Source organism: Syngnathoides biaculeatus, chromosome 5, assembly GCF_019802595.1.
Source record: "Syngnathoides biaculeatus isolate LvHL_M chromosome 5, ASM1980259v1, whole genome shotgun sequence".
In the NCBI taxonomy this organism is placed as follows: Eukaryota; Metazoa; Chordata; class Actinopteri; order Syngnathiformes; family Syngnathidae; genus Syngnathoides; species Syngnathoides biaculeatus.
The window spans coordinates 28111824-28134824 of NC_084644.1; the positions used below are offsets into that span (position 1 = coordinate 28111824).

The 23001-nt window shown below is 39.8% G+C and overlaps 2 protein-coding genes across 3 annotated transcripts; one reads left to right on the top strand and one right to left on the bottom strand.

The window, feature by feature from the left end:
- Window positions 1-47: 47 nt before the first annotated feature.
- On the bottom strand, window positions 48-8406 carry rpa2 (replication protein A2). 2 transcript variants are annotated; one of them, XM_061819317.1, is made up of 10 exons: window positions 8259-8406; window positions 7939-8048; window positions 7673-7767; window positions 6949-7050; window positions 6278-6391; window positions 4861-4935; window positions 3754-3870; window positions 3419-3538; window positions 3245-3339; window positions 48-272 (listed from the first exon to the last, which is right to left on the bottom strand). In XM_061819317.1, the coding sequence occupies exons 2-10, from the start codon at window positions 7949-7951 to the stop codon at window positions 185-187; spliced, it is 819 nt and encodes a 272-aa protein (XP_061675301.1). In that variant the 5' UTR covers window positions 7952-8048; window positions 8259-8406; the 3' UTR covers window positions 48-184. The 2 variants fall into 2 exon arrangements, with proteins under 2 accessions (XP_061675301.1, XP_061675300.1); XM_061819316.1 differs by lacking the exon at window positions 8259-8406 and having other exon boundaries at window positions 7939-8252.
- A 3908-nt stretch (window positions 8407-12314) lies between these two features.
- Window positions 12315-22981, top strand: smpdl3b (sphingomyelin phosphodiesterase acid like 3B). Its single transcript, XM_061820921.1, has 8 exons — window positions 12315-12414; window positions 13669-13882; window positions 15666-15763; window positions 15855-15998; window positions 17030-17199; window positions 18467-18647; window positions 20882-21015; window positions 21502-22981. Exons 1-8 carry the CDS (start codon window positions 12354-12356, stop codon window positions 21871-21873), a joined length of 1374 nt encoding a protein of 457 aa, XP_061676905.1. The 5' UTR covers window positions 12315-12353; the 3' UTR covers window positions 21874-22981.
- The last annotated feature ends 20 nt before the right edge of the window (window positions 22982-23001 follow it).

Consider the following 23001-nt stretch of genomic DNA (forward strand, 5'->3'; position numbering starts at 1 on the left):
TTAAATACCCTTTGGTTGTGTATTATAAATGAGACCAGAGTCAGAAGTTGACAATGGTATTTTGTTTATTTGAGGTGAAGACTCGAGTACTTTTTTTTTACAAGAACAAAAAAAATAAAATTTTACATTTACAAAGTAGCGCCTTCGGCAACATCCATCTTGGACAAAGAAGATAAAGCAATTACTACATGTCACAATCCGTTGACCTGAAGTGGTCTTCATCGATTGTGGAGAAGATGTGACCCTCGTTGCTCAGGAATTCCACTGCTTGCCTGGTGGATGACAAAAAAAAAAAAAATGGCATCATTGGGTTACAAAATGGGCAGAAAATCTCTGGGGAATTTGGCTGGGAAATTATGGAAATATTTCATGAAAATGAACAGGACATTTTGGGTCAGTTAATGGAAAGGTATAACATTCCCGCATAAATAGCTGTATAGACTTATTTTTGTCGTACACATATATCCATGCAAAATACTGTAGATACTTGCCCAGATGAGGGCATCACTGATCCCCCCCCCCCACACTTTACTCTAGAGGTGGACTCCAAATATTTTGTTCATATATTTACATTTTGGCTATCAACATAAACCAAAAAAAATAAAAATAAAATGAGAAATTGATCAAACAACAGCTGGGGGATACATAAGCTAGTAAATCACCACTGTACCACTGTCCTTCCATGAAATGTAGTTGTTTCCATCAAGATTATTCTATTCCATTCTACTGAGAAATATTTTCTGCAAGTCTTCCTTATTAAAAGCCAAACTTCAATTGTGTAAACTCTTGGTTTATTTATATTAATTCTCATGAAAAGTTTCAAACTAACAATTCCCAGGAAATGTTGAACTCCAGTTAACTATCTTTCACTGTTGTGTGACCGGAAAGGCCTTTCAGAGAAATTTTAGGGAGGTATAATTCGAGTCATTCTTTCCAAAATCTGCATGTTCTGAGAAATACTTAAGATGTGTACCATACAAAAATAAAAAAGTACATCAATTCTAGGAATGATGTAACTCCTGCCCTTCATGCAAACGCACAAACATTACACATATTCTTGTTTTAATATAGAGCACTGGTTTAAAAATATGTCAAAAGATGCTGCTCATTGTGGTCCAGTTTGTACGCAGAAGTGATCTTCTGTATATCAGGGAAGAGCCAATGTTCCGCCTGGGTTGTGAATGGAAGTTACGAGAGTATTCACACCATTTACACATGCGTGTCCAGTATATGGTTTCCACAAATTGGTAATGTCATAAAAATTTGAAATGATATTCAGTTGTTTGGGGATGACAACTTGTGCGATGTTTAAATGATTAATATACTGTAGAAATACAAAATTCCTCCTGCCTAGAAACGATGCTGTGGAGTAGAAGCTGTTGGTTGTTCTATTCACCGTGGACCTGCTCATCATGTATAAAATATTTTAAAATATAGTTGACAAAATAGACTGCACCTGCAACTTTTTGGTGTAATATTTTAAATTTGGAGGGGTGAAAAAAACAATTAATGCCCGGTGCGTTTTAAAAATCCAGTGTCAGTATAGATGTGGTCCAGGCATGTGATTTGATTGAATGAAAAAAGACTGAAAAATAGCTGGGGGTCTGGGGGCTGCAAGCATGATCAAAGGATGATCACCAATTTTAACGTACAAGTTTTATAAATTGTATTATGAATGAAATATATCTAGTACATCTATAAACAAATGCCATTCTGTTTTCAAAATATAGACAATATGATCGTTCATTATTTAGGTGTATACCTTTACCCACAAAAATTACAAATTCAAATTCAACTAAGTAAACGACTAAACTGAATTCAGATTTGCATCATGGCATGCAAGCGTGCTTTCATAGCGTGTATATCGTATCCATTCAAAAAGGTTTTAATTATTGTTTTTGTAAATGAAAGAAATACATAAATTTGACAACAATTATTAATGTCATGTTTTGTTATCAGTAAATAATGCAGACATTTTTACAAGTAATTGCTTCTGAACTCTCACCACTAAGCCCGTGAGTGCCCCCTTTGACCACTATGAGCAACATCCGACGTATGCAGTGGTCAGATCAGTGTCATCCACTGAAGCTACATGGCTCATTTAAAACATTTTGAACAATTTTGTGTTTTTTGCAAACTCAATGAAAATGTCAACAAACAAAAAAATAGATTGCTAATCAAACCAAGCCAACTATGAACTATAAATTTGAAAGGTCGCTTCCAACTGTTTTTTTTTTTAACCCACAATGATATCCCTATCTGTTTTTCTTTGTGTAAAACTGAATTATTGCTTGCAGAATATCTTTCGCAATGCATGTTGAAAGCTGAATGATGCTACCAAACAGTTTTAGGGTTAATGTTATGTTGCCTCCTAATATTTAAAATACAGAACTAGCTTTTTGTGCACTGTATTATCTGCGCTTTCATCCTCCATCAGGCTATGACAAATGGAATCTTAACATTATACACCATCTCATCCTGTACTTTCTACTTTGGCTTCAGACAAGACCTTTTTTACTCAAAAAAGAAAAAAAATCTCATCCGGTTTCACAGCTTCTTCTTCTATTATTCACATACCCCGACATTCATTAAAGCAACAGCACTTTTTTTTTTACTTTTACTATTATTATTATTGAGGGTAAGCAGCACTGTCTAACTCTCTTTGCTCTACGTTGCCCAGACTGTGCTGCTAAATGAAGCACTCCTGGTGTTTGTAATTATGAGTGTACCCCTTTAAGAGTCAGAGGGGGGTGTAGTCAAGTGAAGTAGGAAGTAGAAGTAGTCTGAGCAGCAGACAGTTTGCTTCCTTGTTTAAAAAAAAAAAAAAAGACAAGCTGTGGTTCACTGCGCTTGATCGTTTTTCATGTGCGCTGAGAATGTGTGACAAGTGCGCAATTGCATTGGTCAAGACTACACAAATTAATTGTCCTCATAACAAATTTCACGCGCGTTATTTTTCATCCTCGACTATCCAGATTTGCAGGTGCGATTGCGCCCGTCAAATCACAGCCCCATAAACTGCCTTGCATACAACAAGCGTTTTCATTCAATCAACAGACGCGTATCAGATTTTTTGCCCCGCTTGCAAAAGTCAGATCGGAAAATGAACGAGTGTGGATTCTGGCACGGGTTACGTTCAGAATATTGCAGAAAAACGGAAAATATATACATTTTTTATCCATGCAATTTAAAAAGAAGGAATTCTGCCTGTAAATGGAAAAATCACAGGTCTGTGTGCTCTTACTTGATGGCCATCATACTAAGACTGGACAATCTCATCTTCAGCTCCTGAAGTCCGATGCCTTGTGTATCCATACAGCCTTTGATCAGACTCAGCACCTTGACGTCACACAATGAAAGGAGAACGCGTTACGCGGCATCGCGTCTGGGTGAGGGCACCGGATGAAAGTGGTCCTACCTGGTTCTGAGCGCTGCTTAAGCCGTTGTCGGCCATGTTGCGTGCGCCCATATAGCCCGTGTCAACTCCAGGCCGCGACATGGACGACGTATTGCTACTCATTGTTCCGGCTCGCTGGACCTAAAGACAACATGCACTACCATTAGCATTGTAGTATGGCTGGGTGATAAACCCTTCAAAATTCAATCTTGTTTGTTTTCTTTGAAACAAAAATCTTTTCCAATGATAATCGATTCTCCCAGAAAATCAAATAGCATAGATACAATTTTGTACATGCTTAAATTTTCAATTCCGGAATAAGCCTTTGCCATTCTGTGGGCTTTGAGTCTCCTCACCGAGGCCTGAGGATTGCTCAGCACCATGTGCGCCTGGACCACCTCTAGCATGTGCGACGTGATCTCGTTCATGTCCTCCAGGGGCCTGACGCTGAATGCCACCACCGACCTGTTATTCTGCGTGCGCACACGGAAACAAGACTTAGGATACACGGTAGTGGAACAGTTCATGAAATCTGCGGTTCAGTTTGGCACGCGTTGACTCTCGGGAAAATCAATCATGGCTTGTACGGTTAGGTTAATGTATATATTCACAGCTTTATTATTAATTTCTATGAGTGAATTATTATTTAAATGATATTTATTCATCAGAGATACATATTTGTTGTTCTTTCTAAACCAGTGACAATGAAAGGCAGAATATTGAAATGCACTTCCACTGGAATGCAAAATGTACAATAAATGTGTGTATCCACCCGTTGCCATTCTTACAACAGTGAGTCACTGCTTCCTGCAAACTTGGCAATTTTGTGTACAGTAATAATTAAAAACAAAAAAAAAAAATCGATTGAAATTAATTTCACACATAAATGTGACAAAAACTCAATACTCAGTGTAAGCAACTGACATTTATTACCTTTAATGCTCATTTTGTATTTAGCAGCAAGCCCTTTCCAATGAAGCTGCAAGTTTAATTTCTGGCCGCATTGCTATCACGGCTCCTCTTTTTGACAGTAAGATCCACTTCTGGTTCTAAAGTTATCCTCTGACTTTTCCATATTGCACTTGCTTGTATTAGTGACTTTAATTGCCTGTCCGATGTGATTTTTTACACTCATCTAAAACCTCTTTTTTGTATTTTGTCTTTCAACTCACCATGAGACTCTCCCCTTCAACTTTGTTTTTCATTCTTCTATATTTTTAGTTTCAGAGAGCACTTCATTTTAGAAAAGGCTGTCTTTAAAAGAGCTCTATAAAAGAAGTTGAGTTCTAGGTAATCATCGCTTTTTGTTCGTAGCAATTACTGACAGTGCCGCAAGGTCCATTTATGGTCTTCGGATTGTTTGATACATGCAATTTTTAAGGCACAATCTTTCCATAAACACTTGGGTTGAACCAAATCAGCAATGTTTGGTTTTGGTAATTCCAATGAAGATGGACACTCACCTGAAAGGAGCGAATGTTTCCCGATACTTTGACGTATGTGCCGGGAGGTAGCACGGAGCTGTCCACATTGAGGTCCTTGAAACAAAAGTTCAAATGCTTCACTTCTATGGAACATTTCATTACGACGTCATGCGTACTTCCGGGAGGCCATAACTATAACTCCAGCATAATAATTGCAGTCACTCACATTTGATGAGCGCGACCGTCCTCGCAAATCTGCACAGTTGAGCACGAAAAATCAAGCGCATGAAATTTATTACGAGTAGAAAAAAAATAGATATTGAAAGATGTCGCTTATTTTATGTAGTCTTGACATTAATTTATGTGTTTATTTTATAAACGTCAACTTAACAAGCCTGCTCCAAAACAACCAGTAATCACCCGGAAACAGGAAATGCAAGTTAACCGTACTGACCACGTACAGAAGTAATGCCACAAGCGCATGTTCGAAGCTGCTTCACGTACTGCGAGCGCATTTACGTCGAAAGCAGGGATAAGAATGACCAATTTGGAAAAACACTGAAGGTGTCTGTCGATGGGGGGAGGAGGGGTGCTCATTGCGTCGATCACGAGGCAGCGTGCCCCCCCCTCCCCTCAAAAAAAAAAAAAGAGGGGTTAGACTATCATTCACCTTGTCGCTTGATTCAGGTGTGGCCAATACATCGAGCACACGCACATAAAGGCACGTTCTAGCAAGCCGGCCTCCTATTTACGGCAGTCCCGCGATACGCCCCCCAACAATACATCACGATTTCGGACAGAAATGTTTGCGCCGATGTATCGCTACCTTGTTGCCACGAACGGCGATTATGTTGAACTAAACTTTCAGCATCTTCATTACATTACATAGACCTTTCATGTTTATGCCTTGACAGGCCAGTGCATTTAACTTTTCTTCAGATCAAGTTTGTCAGATCAAGAATTTTTAGCGATGAAAATTTTAAATACCGTTTTATATCATGTTCTACTAATATGAGTTGAAATTGGAAATGATCATTTCGGAGTTTGAAATTTTAGTTCTCTATTTTAGTTATGTATTTGTTTATTTTTAATTTACAGTCATATTATATTAATCCAGTAAATTATTTTAAAGGCTTTAGATTCCTTCCCTAATCACACCTGCAACTTTATCTGCGCGCATAACTGACCAGACCTGTACGTTTTTTAATTGTGAGTGACTGCAACTGATCCTGGGAGTATGACCGTATAATATGTCACCTGATGAGAAAAAAAATGGGTGAGAGAGTAGACTAATTAGAACATTCGTCCAAATAGTCAGACTAAAATTTAAATGGCTGCAACAAAACAACACTGCTGCCACCTATAAAAACCTTGGAAGCGTTACGTTAATAAATGTTTATGAAGAAGGTTAAACGTGCTTTTACATCCATTGTCATCAGTCAAACGGAATTAATACCTCAGTGTCGACCCACTGCTTCACATCCATGGGGGCACACGTCATGTCGTCCACCTTGTACTGGATGTTGGTCATCGATTTGTCCGTGCTCCTAATAATTCCCACCAGGGTCACCTGCATTAGCAAACAGCCTTTTCAACGTTTAAGAAAACAATTATAAGGAGACGTAAAAAAATGTTTTGGACTGCTTCTATTACAAATAATTAGGTGTCTAGAGTACCTGCATCAAGTCTGAAATTACACAACCAAGTCAATGTTTCACCTGAAAAAAAATCCGTCTGTGAATTTTGATCAAGTGTGACATCACAATTAGATTCCACAACTTCTTCTAAACTAATTAACAATGCTTCCACCAGTGTTTCTCCACCCATCCATGACTGCACAGCCAGCCTCGGTGAGGATCCACACATTGACAAATGTCACTTGGCGGCTTTGTGATGGTGGGTGGTGGGGTGGGACACACACACTCAACCTGGTTTTTATGGGGACCCGCTTTTACGATTCACTCTGAGCTGCCGGACATAAAGTAGCCATTCGCCGAGTTGCAACACCCAAACGCCAACGGTCATCATTGTAAAAAAAAGCAGATTTTTCTCATTGCAGAGGGAACAGGGTGAGCAGAAATTGATTGCTGTAATGGGGCAAATACAGTATGTTAAATCTCTCCTCACCTGAGCCACCTCCACGTCACCAATCTGAAAGGCCTCGTCTGACTGGGTGGCAGACATCAACTGGGATACCGTGCAGGGGATGATCTGTGAGACTCTGGTTCTCTGAAACAAACGCGGACACATATTACAGGACAACATCCATCCAGTGATTCTCAAAAACTGTGCAGTGTGATCTCCTCAGGTGTGCTATAAGAAATCATCCAATTTCATGGAATTGGTCAGAAATGTATTTTTTTATTCACTACAATTGTATCTTTATTCATCTACTTATGCTTGGGGAATATAGTGAAAGGAAATCACTTTACATGATACACTTTAATAATGTTAGTGATATTTTTTTAATAATCCAGCACACTTAAGTGCAGCTCGGTTGTTTTAACTAAACTATTTAAATCAATAAGAACTATTTTCAAATTGTTTACTTAAATTTCAAGTGGAATACATTTTAATTGAATCAATTAATTGTTTGGGGTTTTTTTTTTTTTTTTACCAAATTTAAATGGAGCGACAATGCGTCATCTGAACAGATTAAGAAAGGTTGAGAATAATATGAAACATTGACAGCATTTCCATTCATTTTAATAGCCAAAGATGTTCAAAACTGCCCATATTAACGTTTCATGGACAGTTACGGGAGATATAAGAACCTAAATTTTTATTTGTCGTTGCACAGGAGGACAAGAAGATTTTCCAAGCCATTCACGGGTGACAAAAAGTCACTCACCCCCTTTTTCTCTCCTCCCTGAGACAAGGAAGGGGACGCAAAACCGCCGGGAGACTGAGTGTAGCCACCAGCCATACTTGACTCATTGTATCCTCCTAAGGAACACGTTTGAACAACCAAAAAGCACAGTGTCAGCCATTTATGTTTAAATGCGAGCGAGCAGATTATGAGTCAGGTAGGCTAACTCAGGCCACGTCCGAATGGGCCAAATGAAAGCGCCCGGCTAGTTAGCAACAACTCGAAAGCGGACAGGTTATTCGACTCACCCTGGTTCCACATTTTATTGAAATGGGCGGCGGTTGTGTTGGTTCTTTTTTGGGAAGGACAGTGCGTGGCAAGAGCAGCTAACAAGCAACACTTCTTTTTCTTGGAGGATCTGGCGCGCAGTTGGTTCAAGACAGCGCGCATGCGTCAATTGGAATTCCCGCGAACAGTTCGCAATGAAAATCTGAATCTCAAGTCGTTTTACATGAATTAGGAAAACGAGTAAATACACAACTTCAGTTAATATTACTTAATAGTCGCATTGAAAGAACTATAAACTTTTACTTTTATCATAATGTATTTCGGGTACGCCATAATTCACCTGAAAGACCAAAATCAGGGTCTATAGAAAAAGGGAAACGTTTCCTCTTCCTGTGCCTGTGTTGCCTTCATCGACAATCCAACCCCGCAGTATTTTGTAATTACACCGCACGAGAAATCCTTTCTCCGGAAGGAATCAAGTGTGTGTCCTTTATTAAAACCGTGTTTGCAGCAATTCAGAGGTCAAGTAAATATAGGCTGTGATTTAAACCGTGTGATGACTGAGTTTGCTCTGCATTTCCTGGATGCAGCGTCCAGGCCGAGAAGATTGTGTCAGCGAACGTAACACAACATGAGATTCTTTACGAGCTGTCCCTTCGGCCTGTTGCAGCCGGGCTGTCCAACGTACACACGTGGCGGTCATGTCGGGGGGTGTTGACGATCCCATAAAAAGAAATGAACATTAACATTAAGTCGTAACTTGCAACATTTATCAACCTTTTTTTTTATGAGGCGTACTTTTCTTCCCTCAACGCCGAGGCGTTTGCTATCAATAGTAAACAATTTTCGGAAGGGTGGGGGGGAGGGGGCTTATTTTCACGTCTTCAGTCTTTTGTTGTGCTTGCCCTCCTTGCACGTGTATTCCACGTCATTGACTGTACTCCTCTGAGGACTTTGACCCTCCTGTCTTAGACACGCCTTTGGCACGCATCTCGGAAGGGGCGTGGTGCACGTACCTATTAAATGTTTGCTTTCAGTACTATGATATGATAAAGTATTGTTTACTATAGCAGTACAGTAATAGGGTTGTGCTCGATGAACTAACCTGTTGGAATTTGTGAAATATTGGTAATTTGACAAATGACTGAACGAAGACCATTTCATTTCCTATTTTCTTCCTCGAGTTCTTGTTCTATTTTGAAATGCTTGAAAGCTTTGTTTGAATCCCGCTAAAATGAAAATAAATCTATTTTGCCTGATACCACAAATTTTCTTAATAGTAGACGTCCTAGAAATTCTGCCAAGGTATGCAAACCTTTGAGTACAGCTCCTGTTTATCTGTGCCATCTCAATTTGAATTTCTAACAAGAAATTTTTACACCATCAAATTTATAAAGCTGATTTTTTTTTCAAATTATAAATTTGTTGTTACAAATCCAATGTATAAAAAGTGTAAAAGAAAAATTAAATAGCTTGAGGTCAAACACAGCACAATATAGCTGTATAAGATATACATTTTTTGACACGGATTTTTTGATACTATAAAATAAATACATAACCTGAAATTCAAATTGCAACTCAGATATACCTCCAGTTTGAATACATTTACATGAAACACAACAACTAAAAAGAAATGTCGCAACAACTTTATATACTCAAACTAATTAGCACATCTGCCTCACATATATGAAGACTTTGGTTCAAATCCGTTCTCACCTTCCTCGCCTGCATGGGTTTTGTCTGGTTTTCTCTCAAATTCGAGAAACATACGTTCGGTTAACTGAAGACTAAGTTGCTCGTAGGTGTGGAAGTGTGCCAATGTTTGTTTATATACTGTACAATACATTGGCTGGCAACCAGTTGAGGGTGTACTTCGCCTCTCCCCCAGTGTTAGGTGGAATAGGCTCCAGCACACCCGCAAACCTTGTGAGGATAAGCGGTACAGAAAATGGATGGATATAGCAACAAAGTAATTCAATAATTCAGAGTATTGTAATTGACCTTTCTGCCATCTAATGGAAGAACGATTCATTTTCCCTCTCACCATGTACAATACGTTGCTGTCACAAGCTGTTGGAAATCATTCATCATTGCTGTCATAAACAATTCATTTAAATATACAGTGAAGAAAATAAATGTTTGAACACCTTGCTATACTGCAAGTTCTACCACTTAGAAATCATGGAGGGGTCTGAAATGTTCATTGCAGGTACATGTCCACTGTGAGAGAGAGAATCGAAAAAGAAAAATCCAGAAATCACAATGTATGATTTTTTTTTTCAACAATTTCTTTGTGTGATACAGCTGCAAATGAGTATTTGAACACCTGAGAAAAACAATGTTACTATTTGGTACAGTAGCCTTTGTTTGCAATCACAGAGGCCAAATGTTTCCTGTAGTTGTTCACCAGTTTTACACAGACTGCAGGAAGGATTTTGGCCCACTCCTCCACACAGACCTTCTCTAGATCAGGCAGGTTTCTGGGCTGTCACTGAGGAAACAAGGAGTTTCTATTGGGGCTAGGCCACGCCAGAACCTTGATATGCTTCTTACGGAGCCACACCTTGGCTTTCCTGGCTGTATGCTTCGGGTCATTGTCATGTTGAAAGACCCAGCCTTGACCCATCTTCAATGAAGGAAAGAGGTTGTTCGCCAAAATCTCAAGAGTACATGGCCGCGGTCATCCTCTCCTTAATACAGTGGAGTCGTTCTGTCCCATGTGCAGAAAAACACCCCCAAAGCATGATGGTACCGCCCCCATGCTTCACAGTATGGATGGTGTTCTTGGAACGGAACTAACTCATCATTCGTCTTCCTCCAAACACGGTTAGTGGAATTGTGATCAAAAAGTTCCAGTTTGGTCTCGTCTAACCACAAAACTTTCTCCCATGACTCCTCTGTATCATCCAAATGATCATCAAACTTAAGACGGGCCTTGACATGTGCTGGTTTAAGGAGGGGAACCTTCCGTGCCGTGCATGATTTTAAACCATGACGTCTTAGTGTATTACCAATAGTCACCATGGAAACGGTGGTCCCAGCTCTTTTTAGGTCATTGAACAAGTCCTCTTGTGTAGTCCTGGGCTGATTACTCACCTTTCTAAGGATCATTGAGACCCTACGAGGTGATATCTTGCATGGCCCCCCCCTCCGATCAAGACTGACCGTGATGTTTAGGTTCTTCTATTTTCTCATGATTGCTCCAACAGTGGACCTTTTTTCATCAAGCTGCTTGGCAATTTCTCCGTAGCCCCTTCCAGCCATGTAGAGTTGTACAGTTTTGTTTTTTGGTGTCTCTGGACAGCTCTTTGGTCTTGGCCATGTTACAAGTTTGAGTCTTACTGATTGTATGGTGTGGACAGGTGTCTTTATGCAACTAACGACTTCACACAGGTGCATCTGAGTGGAGGTGGACTTCTAAAGTCGGACTAACAGGTCTTTGAGGGGCAGAATTCTAGCTGATAGACAGGTTTTACTTACTACTTACTTATTTGCAGCTGTATCACACAAATAAATCGTTAAAAATTCATACATTGTGATTTCTGGATTTTTCTTTTTAGATTATCTCTCTCACAGTGGACATGCACCTACGATGAAAATTGCAGACCCCTCCATGAATTCTAAGTGGGAGAACTTGCAATATAGCAGTGTGTTCAAATACTTATTTTCTTCACTGTATAAAAGTATGAATATTGGATTAAAAGGCATGACTGACTCGTCAAGTCCAATTTGTTTTTATGCCTATTGAGTCTGTATTAAATCATTAGGATGGATTTGAAAATTTGTGAGTTTATTTATAGTAAATCAAAGGTCCTCAACATGATGCCCGTGAGCACATGAATAGCTCACAGGCTTGTTCTGAATCTAGCTCACCATTGATGGTACATTGTGATTTTCCAGGAGTGTTGTGGAAGTGATCATATGAAAATGTAAACACGGGAAGAGATTGATAGAAATAAAAATGTTGCATGTTGATATTTATCATTTTCCCATTTATAGTGAGAAATCATTAACACAATCAATATCTTCTCCTAAATGATTATCACAAATTCTTACTGATAACATCAAATAACATTATTTAAGGTAATTTATTTGATATTTCAGTCAAGTGTACAGTATACTATAAAACTGGTAGTCGTTTGCATTAATCGGTACCCAGGAAGTACAGCAGCTTTCACTTTCAAAAACGGAAATAAATCATAGCACAAAGTTGTACTTCGTGCTTGGGACGCTTGAGAAATAACGTCAACGGGTCAAGGTAAGTCATGCAGCATGCAGACGTTAGATGCAATGACAACCTTGTGGTTTCCTGGCTTGGTGAAATATTGACTAATATTACTGTGCGCAATAAATGCATGATATATCGACTATCTGGCCCCTCCCATGTAAAGTGGACTTGAACACAGACACATCCGTGGTTTGTCTTCCCTTCAACATGTCTGCAGAGAGGCTGCTGCTGATCTGTCTTTTCCTTCAAGGGGGCCTCGCACTGTCAAGTGAGTACAAGCATACCGTTTATATTCCACGCAGGGTTAGTCGCCAATCCGTACTAATTATACTGTTTTACAATAATGCAAATCTTTTCATGTGTACTTGTGGATGGAAAAAGTGAGGCGTGTCGAGTCTGTCACTGAAACATAAGTGAGCTTTCACAAAGAAATTACTTCGCGATATCCAGCGACCAGCAAAGCTTAGCGGTTACACAATGGTCTATACAGTACTAATATCATGTAACCAATAACATCTGAAATATCCATACTCTCTTTAATTTCTACCAATCTGGTTCAATTTTTTTAAAAAGAGTACATACTGTGTATGTGATCCCTTGAAACAATGTTTCCCCAATAACAACACTGGGTTTGCAGTTTTTCCGCTGCAGCGACTTGATTTCACAAAAACAGCATTTTAAATGTTAGATTTTTTTGTATATTATGGTCCACTTTAGAAAAGTCATCAAATTTCTTGGTAAAAAAAAAAAAAAAAATTAAGGTATTTTTATTGTAGTCAAATGACAAAACAGGTTTAATTGGACCCAAACACTATGTAACGGTTAATACAGAAGTAGTTTGACTTATGAGGTGAATTCCTTCTTTGACTAAGTTTGTAAACTCAATTTAGTATATCAAATCAATTTTTCCCATTGAAATTAATTGAAATGCCAATTAGGCTGTCGAGCCGCCCCCAACCAAAGAAAAAGAAACACACAAATGTTCATGTTTTTACTACAACAAACAAGCACCTGGGCGTCACGGTGGATCAGTTTCCTCCCACATCCCAGAAACACGCAACATTAATTGGACACTCTAAATTGCCCCTAGGTGTGATTGTGAGTGCGGCTCTTTGTATCCATGTGCCCTGCGATTGGCTGGCAACCAGTTCAGGGTGTACCCCGCCTCCTGCCCGTTGACAGCTGGGATAGGCTCCAGCACTCCCCGCGACCCTCGTGAGATTAAGCGGCTATGAAAATGGATCGACGGAAACAAGCACCCAAATGTAAAAAAATGGAATGTAAAGAAATAAACTACTTTCTTACAGCGTAATCATGTGTGTTGGGTGTGTGCCTTTAAAGGGCGTGGCCTAATTAATATCAGGGGCTGGAATTATATTGGGACTCTCCTTGCCACATACTGTATGTGAGGTCAAAAATAATCAATCAGACGACCGCATGGAACTCAAATAACTCTTAAGTTGCAGTAAATCAAGAATTCTCTGGAATGTTTTGAAGATCAATTCATTTTCATATTGATTAGGGAACTTTTGGCACATCACCGACCTGCACTGGGACCCAAGCTACGACCTGAGCAATGACCCCAAAAGGGTGTGTAACTCCAGCGGTATCAGACCGGCGGTCCAGGCAGGTCCGTATGGTGACCATGCTTGCGACTCTCCTTGGAACCTCATCAACTCCTCCATTCACGCCATGAAGGACATTCTCCCCAACCCGGATTTCATTGTGTGGACAGGGTAGGTCATCTCTCACACTTTAGCATGATGAACTGTGGTTAACATTAAGTTAACTTGAATTACTTTTTTCAATTTTTAGTTCAGTTTTTATTTGTTTTAGTTTTTTGTTGGTTTTTTTTTTGCAATTTGGGGTATTTGTCAGGTGCAAAAAGGGCTTGACAATTTTTGGGGTCACGAGGCACTTTCTCAGGGTGACGAGCCACTAAAACTTTTGACATGCCACAATCTTGAATCATTCATGTTAGTTTATTTCCAAAATGATATACATTCATCAAACGGAGTGTTGAAGGGTTATGAGTGAACTTTATTCAATTAAAAATTAAACAAAATAATTGTTTTTATATTACACAGACACATACATGTATATTTCAGTGTGTTTTCAACACTGTTAATCCTGGTTAGGGTCACGGGGTGCTGGAGCAATCATAGCTGACCATGGGCAAAGGGCAGACTAGACCCTGAACTGGTCACCAGTCTATCAAAGGGCGGATCTAGACACTGTCAATATCCCTTGCACCAAAGTTAGGCAAGTGCATCACATCAACACTGTGATAGTGACAACGACAGTGATGAACGTGGCACCTTCAAGCATCTGGAAATTGCACCCAAGGATGATCCAGACTTGTGTAGCTCCACGATTCTTTCTCTGATTTCCTGTCACATTCCTTTTGATTTTCCCATGATTTTAAAGAAGGAAGCAGAGTGTTTGGACTGTGGCCTTAAATACATCCCAGGTGTGACATCAATTAACTCTTATGTTGTCAGTTAACCCATCAGGAGCTTCCAAAGGCACGAATTCATCATGTGGACTTCCCCGTGTTCTTTAAAGACATTGTACTTTTTGCATATGTAAACGTTTGATCGTGAAGGAAATAATACAAAATTATCCAAGAAATTTTCTCTCTCATTGTTGCATATATCAATCATATATGTAAACTTATGGCTTCAACTGTATCTTCTACTATACATAAATATATACTGTATACACACATCTAGATATATATGGAATGAGAGAGACAGAGATAGCAAGAGAGAGAAGAAAGAGAAATGTGGGTTCAATTCCAGCTCATTGATGGTGTCAATATATGCCCTGCGCCTCCTGCCTGAAGATAGCTGGGATAGGCTTCAGTGCTCCTGCAACACTTGTGAGGATAAGCAGTTCAGAAAACGGAGGGCTGGAAAAATGTAATTATTTTTAATAATATTTTTTAATTGCAGTTATTCTCACATTTGTATGACAGTTAAGAAGATCAAACTGGATCCTGGGGAGGATCAAAATTTCTAAACAAAAAGTGCGGCTTTTCTCCAGGGACTCTGTTTTCCTCCCACATCCCAAAAACATCCATTAATAGAAGACTAAATTGCCTGTAGGCTTGATTGTGAGTGCGTATGGTTGTTTGTTTCTTTGTGCCCAGTGATTGGCTGGGAACCAGTTCAGGGTGTACCCCTCCTCATGCCCAAATATAGTTGGTATAGGCTATAGTACTCCCACGAACCTTGTGAGGATAAGCGGCTCAGGAAATGGATGGATGGATGGATGGATGGAGTCACACGTTTTCTGTGTTTTTTTTTTTTTTTACTTTTTCCAGTTCAACACTACAGTATTAGAAATGTTAAGTAGTGTGTCTTATGTACGGTGGCCTGGAAGTACACGACAGGACAAAAAGGAAGTGTATGACTTTTAGAACACCCTTTATTAAGTTTTATGATTCAGGTTATTTTCACACTTTTTGTTAAGAATTATCCAAGTAATACTTCATAGCATTGTTTTATTTCTATCTAGAGACGACACGCCCCACGTTCCCAATCAGTTACTGGGCGAAGAATCAGTTCTGCGCATAATCGGCAACCTCACAGACATCATTACTGAAGTTTTTCCCGGTACGTGTGACTTATAAGAGAAGAAGAGAACGCTAGCTGTGTGGTTGGAATGTGTGCTCAGAAATGTTCTTTGTGTTTGCATTCTGTGGAGGAACCAAAGTATACCCTGCCCTGGGTAACCACGACTACCACCCCAAGAGCCAGCTTCCTGGTGGCCCGAGCTACATGTACGACCAAACGGCAGAAAAGTGGAAGCACTGGTTGGATTTAGAGTCACACCAAACCTTCAAAAATGGTCCTTCTTCCTTACAACTTAATGACTTGATACAAATTGAATGTGACGAATTTTAGGACACGCGACTTGGATAAAACTCATGATCCACTTTACTTGAACAGTCATCCCTGTTTTTGTTTGAAAACCTGCATTTTCAAAAACTGCGGTTTTATGAGATTAATGCTCATGTTTTGTTTGAAAAAGGAGTTTTATGAGAACAGCAATATTGCATTTATTTAGAAAAAGTTGTAATATTACTAAATAGACTTGCTTTAAAAAAAAAAGTCTTGCATCATAATTTGATGCAGACTTTTTTTTCGCAAGTCATGAGCTTTACAGGAAAAAAAATATTAAGAAAAAGTTGTAACATGGAGTTAACTTACTTTTTAAACAAAAACATTTTTTTATTCTCGAGGAGCTATTTATTCTATTCAAAGATCTAAAATTACGAGATATATTCCTTTTTAAAAAAATAATCACATGAGAACCAACCAATGGTACACGGGCTTCCTCTAGTAGTACACAAAGAACCACTGCGTAGGTACAATTTAGTTGTATTTAACTTTCTGGCACAAAAGGCGACACTCCCTGGTTCAAATACCATGTTTTTGTCATATAGAAAAAATGAGACCTCGATGAAATCATTTGAACCCCCCCCCCATCAATTTGACCAGTAAATTGTACAATTCAATTAAATTTTTTTAAGTATTTTTAAGAGCAAGTAGAAATAAACTGAAATAATGAGTTAATCTGAATTTTTCCAATTATAGGCGCGCGTAAACATTTGTGTGACTACATGACCTAAGTTGTTCAACTATATAGGTTTTATGTCATGTGAAGAAAGGTGGAGAAAGTTTTGAAATGATTTATAATTGTGTTTTTATATACATCACAAAAGCATTTGATGTGAATTGCTCAAGCCAAGTCATGACTCGCTTGATTTTTGCCACAGTAATTTGGGACTTGCTTGAATCTCAAGACTTGAGACTTAGTATATTGGATTACTTGAGACTTACTCCCAGGTCTGATGGTCAATTCTCTGTACATTGCAGGTGGCTACTACACAGAAAAGCTCCTGAATCGAGCAGGTTTCAGGATGTTGGTGCTCAACACAAACCTCTACTATGAGAGCAACAAGGTGACCCAGAACGATGAGGACCCAGCTGGCCAGTTTAGCTGGGCGGATGGTGTCCTCACACAGGCTGCCGCCAGGAAAGAAAAGGCAATGACAAACCCACCTTTTCCTATTTTTGGGAGGTTGACAGCTAGAGCTTATCTCAGCTGACTTTCGAGGAAAGGTGGGACACACCTTGGACAGATCGCCAGCCAAACACATAACACATACAGACGAGAAATCATTCTGACTCACATTCCATTCCATTACCACTGTGTTTAGTGAGGATGGGCGCTGCTTACCTTGATTTGGGACATTGTGAGTTGGTGGGGAGAATACTTCGAAGACCTCCTTAACTCCACCCAGACTCCTTCACGTGTGGAAGCAGAATTTCAGTTCTCTGGGGCCGGCTCTCCTATTTATGGGGTTGAGGTCACTGAGGTGATTAAAAACCTCCTCGGTGGGAAGGCCCCAGCAGTGGATGAGATGCGCCCGGAGTTCCTAAAGTCTCTGTATGTTGTGGGACTGTCCCGGTTGACATGCCTCTTCAACATTGCATGGACATCGAGGACAGTGCCGGATGACTATTTTTTTTTTTTTTGGAACTGTTCATTATTCCCACCGCCTTCATTAAGGCCTCAGTTGCAGATGAAGCAAAACACCCCAAAAGAATGATGCTCTCGTCATAGTGCTTCACTGATATTATTGTATTCTTCTGGTGATGAGCAGCATTGTGTGCAATGTTGTCTTCACGCCAAACAAAACCTCCCAAAGGTGTGAGAAAATGTGTTGTTTGTAGTCTGATGAAAACAAGATTGAAATCTTTGGTCATAGTTTCAAAAGGTACATCTGTTTGGTGCAAAGTTCCACACACAACACTGCTCATCACCAAAAGAACATCCTTTTGCGGCTGTTTTTCATCAGCTGCAAAATAGTTAGCTGACAATGTGCAGGCCTGAGGAACAGTTCGAAATTGCAAAAAACTGAGGCTTTCGCTAGAACCCTGCTTGAAAATATGAATTTGCCGTAAATCAGAAGTACTTTAAATGGTTGCTGGTGTATGCTGACTTGCATTTAATGACATGGATTGGAGTTGATTAGATGTGAACATACCTCCATCCAGTTATAAGAAGGTGTGCAAAATTGCGAATCGACATTATCTACTTCACATATTTTTCTAAAGATTTGTTGTAATTAATGGTGAGAAAAGGTTTGAAACTATTTACTTACGTTTTACATTACAAAAACTTGCCATTTGTACCAGGATGTGTAGACCTTTTACATCCACTGTACAATACATATACACTTCAATATCTTGATGATGTTGCAGTACAGCCCATACTCATTCATCTGCCTGGCTTTGGTTGTTCTGTAGGTGTACATCATCGGCCACGTCCCCCCGGGGATGTTTGAGAAGAAGAGAAGTAAGCCTTGGTACAGACCGCAGTTTAACATGCGTTACCTTGAGCTGATTCAGAAGCATCACGCCGTCATCAAGGGACAGTTCTTCGGCCATCACCACACCGATGCATTTCGCATGTTCTACGACTCGAATGGTAACTTTTGTGGTTGTAGGTTTCAAAGTGGGCAGCACGGTGGCCTACTAATTTGTGTGTATGCCTCACAGTTCTGAGATTCTGAGTCAAATATGGGCTCTGGCTTCCCAGTACAGAGTTAGCATCTATCTAGTTTCTTCCTCAACAACATTCAAAACCAAATATTAAATTTCTTTCTGACAGTGTCAGTCCAAAGTGTGATTAGGGTTTCTTTTAGTAAAATTTACAAAAAGTGTGAAACCAATCCATCCATTTTTTTTTACTGGTTATCCCCACAAAGGTTGTGGTGAGTGCTGGAACCTATCTCAGCTATCAACGGGCAGGAGGCAGGGTACACCCTGAACTGGTTGCCAGCCAATCGCAGGGCACATGGAGACAAACAGCTGCACTCACAATCATACCTCGGGGCAATTTATAGTGTCCAATTAGTGTTGCGTGCTTTTGGGATGTGGGAGGAAAACGAACTGCCTGGAAAAAACCCACGCAGGCAGAGGGAGAACATGCCAACTCCACACAGGTGGCGTCGAAGTGTGGAACCATTTCCATTAATTTTTTGTTGAAGCCAAGAAGTCCGGCAATTTAGATGCAGAGTCAGACGAACGCACCTACCCCTCTGGTATTACAGTTCTTACCTTTTCAGCTGCACCAAGTTTATTCAAATGAAATCAATAAAATCCATTCGACACCCATTTCTTCTGGTGTTCCACAAGGCTCTGTCTTGGCACCAATGTTCCCTCTAAGCTGCGCACCTGTGCAACTTGCGCACACTCAGTGCACATGAAAACCAATCCAGCAGCCAGACTTTTTTTAACACAGCAACATTGGTCTCTAACAAGTTGCTGCTCAGCCACATCATGCTGTGCACACACTCTACTTCCTTGTTTACCTGACACCGCCCACCTCCCGCTCTTAAAGGGGTACACACATAATTACAAACCCCACCCACCACCGGTGCTTTAGTTTGATGTAGAGCAAAGACGAGTAAGACATGCTGCTTATGTTTACTCGAGATTATAATGGGAAAAGTAAAAAAAAAAAAGTATGTGAATAATAATAATAATAATAATGAAGAAAAAGTGTTGAAACTGGATGAGATTTTCTCTTTTTTGAGTGAGAAAGGTTTGGTCTGAAGCCAAAGTAGAAAGTGCAGGATGAGATGGTGTATAATGTTAAAATTCCACTTTGGCACACCCTGATCGAGGATGAAAGCACAGACAATACCGTGCACAAAAAGTGAACTCTGTATTTTAAAAATAGGAGACCTTATAACATTAACCTTGACTGTTTGGTAGCATCATTTAGCTTTCAACATGCATTGTGAAAGATATTCTGCAAACAATAATTCAGTTTTACACCAAGAAAAACAGATGGGGATATCATTGTGGGTTTAAAAAAATGAAAAAGTTGGATGCGACATTTCAAATTTACAGTTCATAGTTGGCTTGGTTTGGTTAGCAACATATTTTTTCGTTTGTTGACATTTTCATTGTAAGTTTGCAAAAACATAAAATTGTTCTTAAAAATGTTCTGATGGGAATGTAAATGCTGTAATCTGAATCTTTGAATGAGGCATGTAAACTTGAATGGATGACACTGATCTAACCACAGTGCATACGTCTGATGTTGCTCACGGTGGTCAAAGGGGGGCCTCACGGCCTTAGTGTGTTTGCTCAGACGTAAAAAATTAGAGGGAACGTTGCTTGGCACCCCTCCTTACTGACTGCTTTTCTGAACTCAAACCCTGGTTCACTCTCCTTCCAAGCACACAAAACGTTACCTTCTCTGCCTACTTGAATTCACGAAATATCAGTCACTTTTGTTCGTCCCAGATTCTTCACATTAGTCACTCCCCGCTTCGTTTATTGCAGCTCTGCCCTCTTTGGTCTCACCCAAATGTCACGCCAACAACTTTCTTCAATATTTGTCCTCAATCTACTTCAGACCCTTCTGCTGGTCTGTCCATCCACCTGATCTCCGAAACAGACTTATTAACCATCAAATCCAAACTCAAGTCACACATACAGTAGTCTGGACTCCCTTTTAACTAACATTTTCCATATGCTTCGCTATTTTAATTGAGATTTAATGTTTTTGAGTTACTTCAAAGGTATCTTTAAATAACATGAATTATTACCATTACTAGCATTGAGAAAGGCCATATCCAGGAAATGGTGGTGAAAGAAGTTGGCTCTCATCTGAGGTTTACTTAATTTTGTGTCCTCCTGTTCCTGCAGACTCTCCCATCAGCACCATGTTCCTTAGCCCGGCGGTGACACCATGGGAGACTACGCTCCCGGGTGTCAAGAAAGGGGCCAACAATCCTGGCATTCGCATCTTCGAATACGACACCCAAACACTCCTGGTCCAAGTAAGGCATGTTTTACACAGGGGTGTCAAACTTATTTGTCATGTGGCAGTTTTGGAACACATTTGTTCCCCCGACAGAGTCAAATGAAGCTAGCCCAGCTCAAGAGTCGGTGTCAGCACATAGCCCCACTCAATAAATGTTTGATATGAGTTGTCTGTCAACCACTAGTTTACTAATTTATCACTTGTACGCAACATGCACAACATACTAGCACTGTCAGAGTTAAAACATTGCACTGTACCTCTATCCCATACAACAAATTAAACATGGCTTACCTTTAGAAGGAAACACACCGTCACTGCCCCACTATCAGAAATGATAGCTCTCTTAAAATAACACACCACTGCTGGGTTGCCCAAGTATTCTTTTTACTTTGAAATTAATCATACAGACCCGCTGCTTGACCCGCATTTTTGACACACCTGGTTTAAAGGCATTATCAAATCGACAATAAATGCTCATTATTATTATTATTATTGTATTCAGGACGTGGTAACTTACTACCTAAACCTGACACGCGCCAATGCCGGCCGGGATCGCTGGGAGAAGGAGTACCGTCTGACCGAGAGCTTCCAGGTGGCGGACGCCTCGCCGGCCTCCATGCACCAGGTCTTGAAAGGCATCTCTGAGGACAGGTGCCGCCTGCAGCAATACTACCAATTCAACTCGGTCAACTTTGACCTGAGCGAGTGCGACAAAGAATGCCGCGCGGACCACGTGTGCGCCTCGCGCGAGGTCGACTTCCACTTGTACGAGCGATGCTTGGCCATAGAGGCAGCGGGGGCCGGGCTCAGCGGAGGCCTGCTGAGCATCCTCAGCATGGCGGCGAGCATTTTGTTTCTTTTTGCTCGGCAGTAGTTAGCAATCCAGATGGGTGGAGGAATCATAATTACTTTTTAATCTTATATAGTCTGCATTTTCCATGCTCACACTACCCAGAATGGCCCTGGTCAGTTTTGAAGAAAGTCCTCATAAAAACTGTCTATATCGAATTATGATGTACAGATCTTTTGCCAATGTATTAATAGTCTGTCTGATATGAATAAATGGACAATGAATCCAAAATAAATACTTTAGAGAAGTGGGAAAGTGTATTTTTCCAATCTTGTTTTTTTTTTAGGCCCTTGTTTCATGTGTACATTTTTTATGGAACAAAAGAATGAGATTTTTAAATATTTAACATTCCGTGAATTTTGGGTCACTTCAGAGAAAGTCCTAATTTTTCTAGGTGAAAGAAAAAAATAGAATGTTATTTTTGTTGACAGTGTTCTTGAAATCAGTCAAATTAGAGCCTAATATTATGTAAGGGTTAATTTTAAAATTCAGTCAGCGATCAGTCACTATTTTTCAAACATTTATGACCCTTCTTATACAGTATTTGAAAGCAAAAATTCTATTGCTTTTAAAATGATCAAGTATGAACATGTTTACAAGTTATGTTTCTCATTTGAAATTCAACAAAACATACAAACATTGTAACAATGGTAGTAGACCAAGAATTATGATTTTAAATAATTGTACAACCAACTTCTTCTCTAATCTCAGTTCTTTATTTTTAATTCCCCTCTCAAAACCCTTTTTTTTTCTTCCAGTTGAACTACACAGGATCAAACATGCCATGAAAATGTATTTTCCCACTTCTCAAATCCTTATTTTTTGCACAGTATAGTTTTGCCACTTTTACGTTTAAGATCATTGAAAAAGTGGATGAAAAAGTAATGGCCCCTAAACTAAATAAGTGGTTGAGCCCCCCACCCCGGCAGCAACAACTGAACTGGCAATGAGTCTTTCATATCTCCGTGGGGATATTTTCGCCAACTATTCCTTGCAGAATTGCTTTAATCCAGCAACACTGGAGGGGGGAGGGGTCAAAATTTTCAGCGGTTACTCTTAAATTGTCCATAGGTATCACTATGAGTGTGAATGGTTGTTCGTTTACATGTCCCCTGTGATGGACTGGCAACTAGTTCCTGGTAACACCCGCCT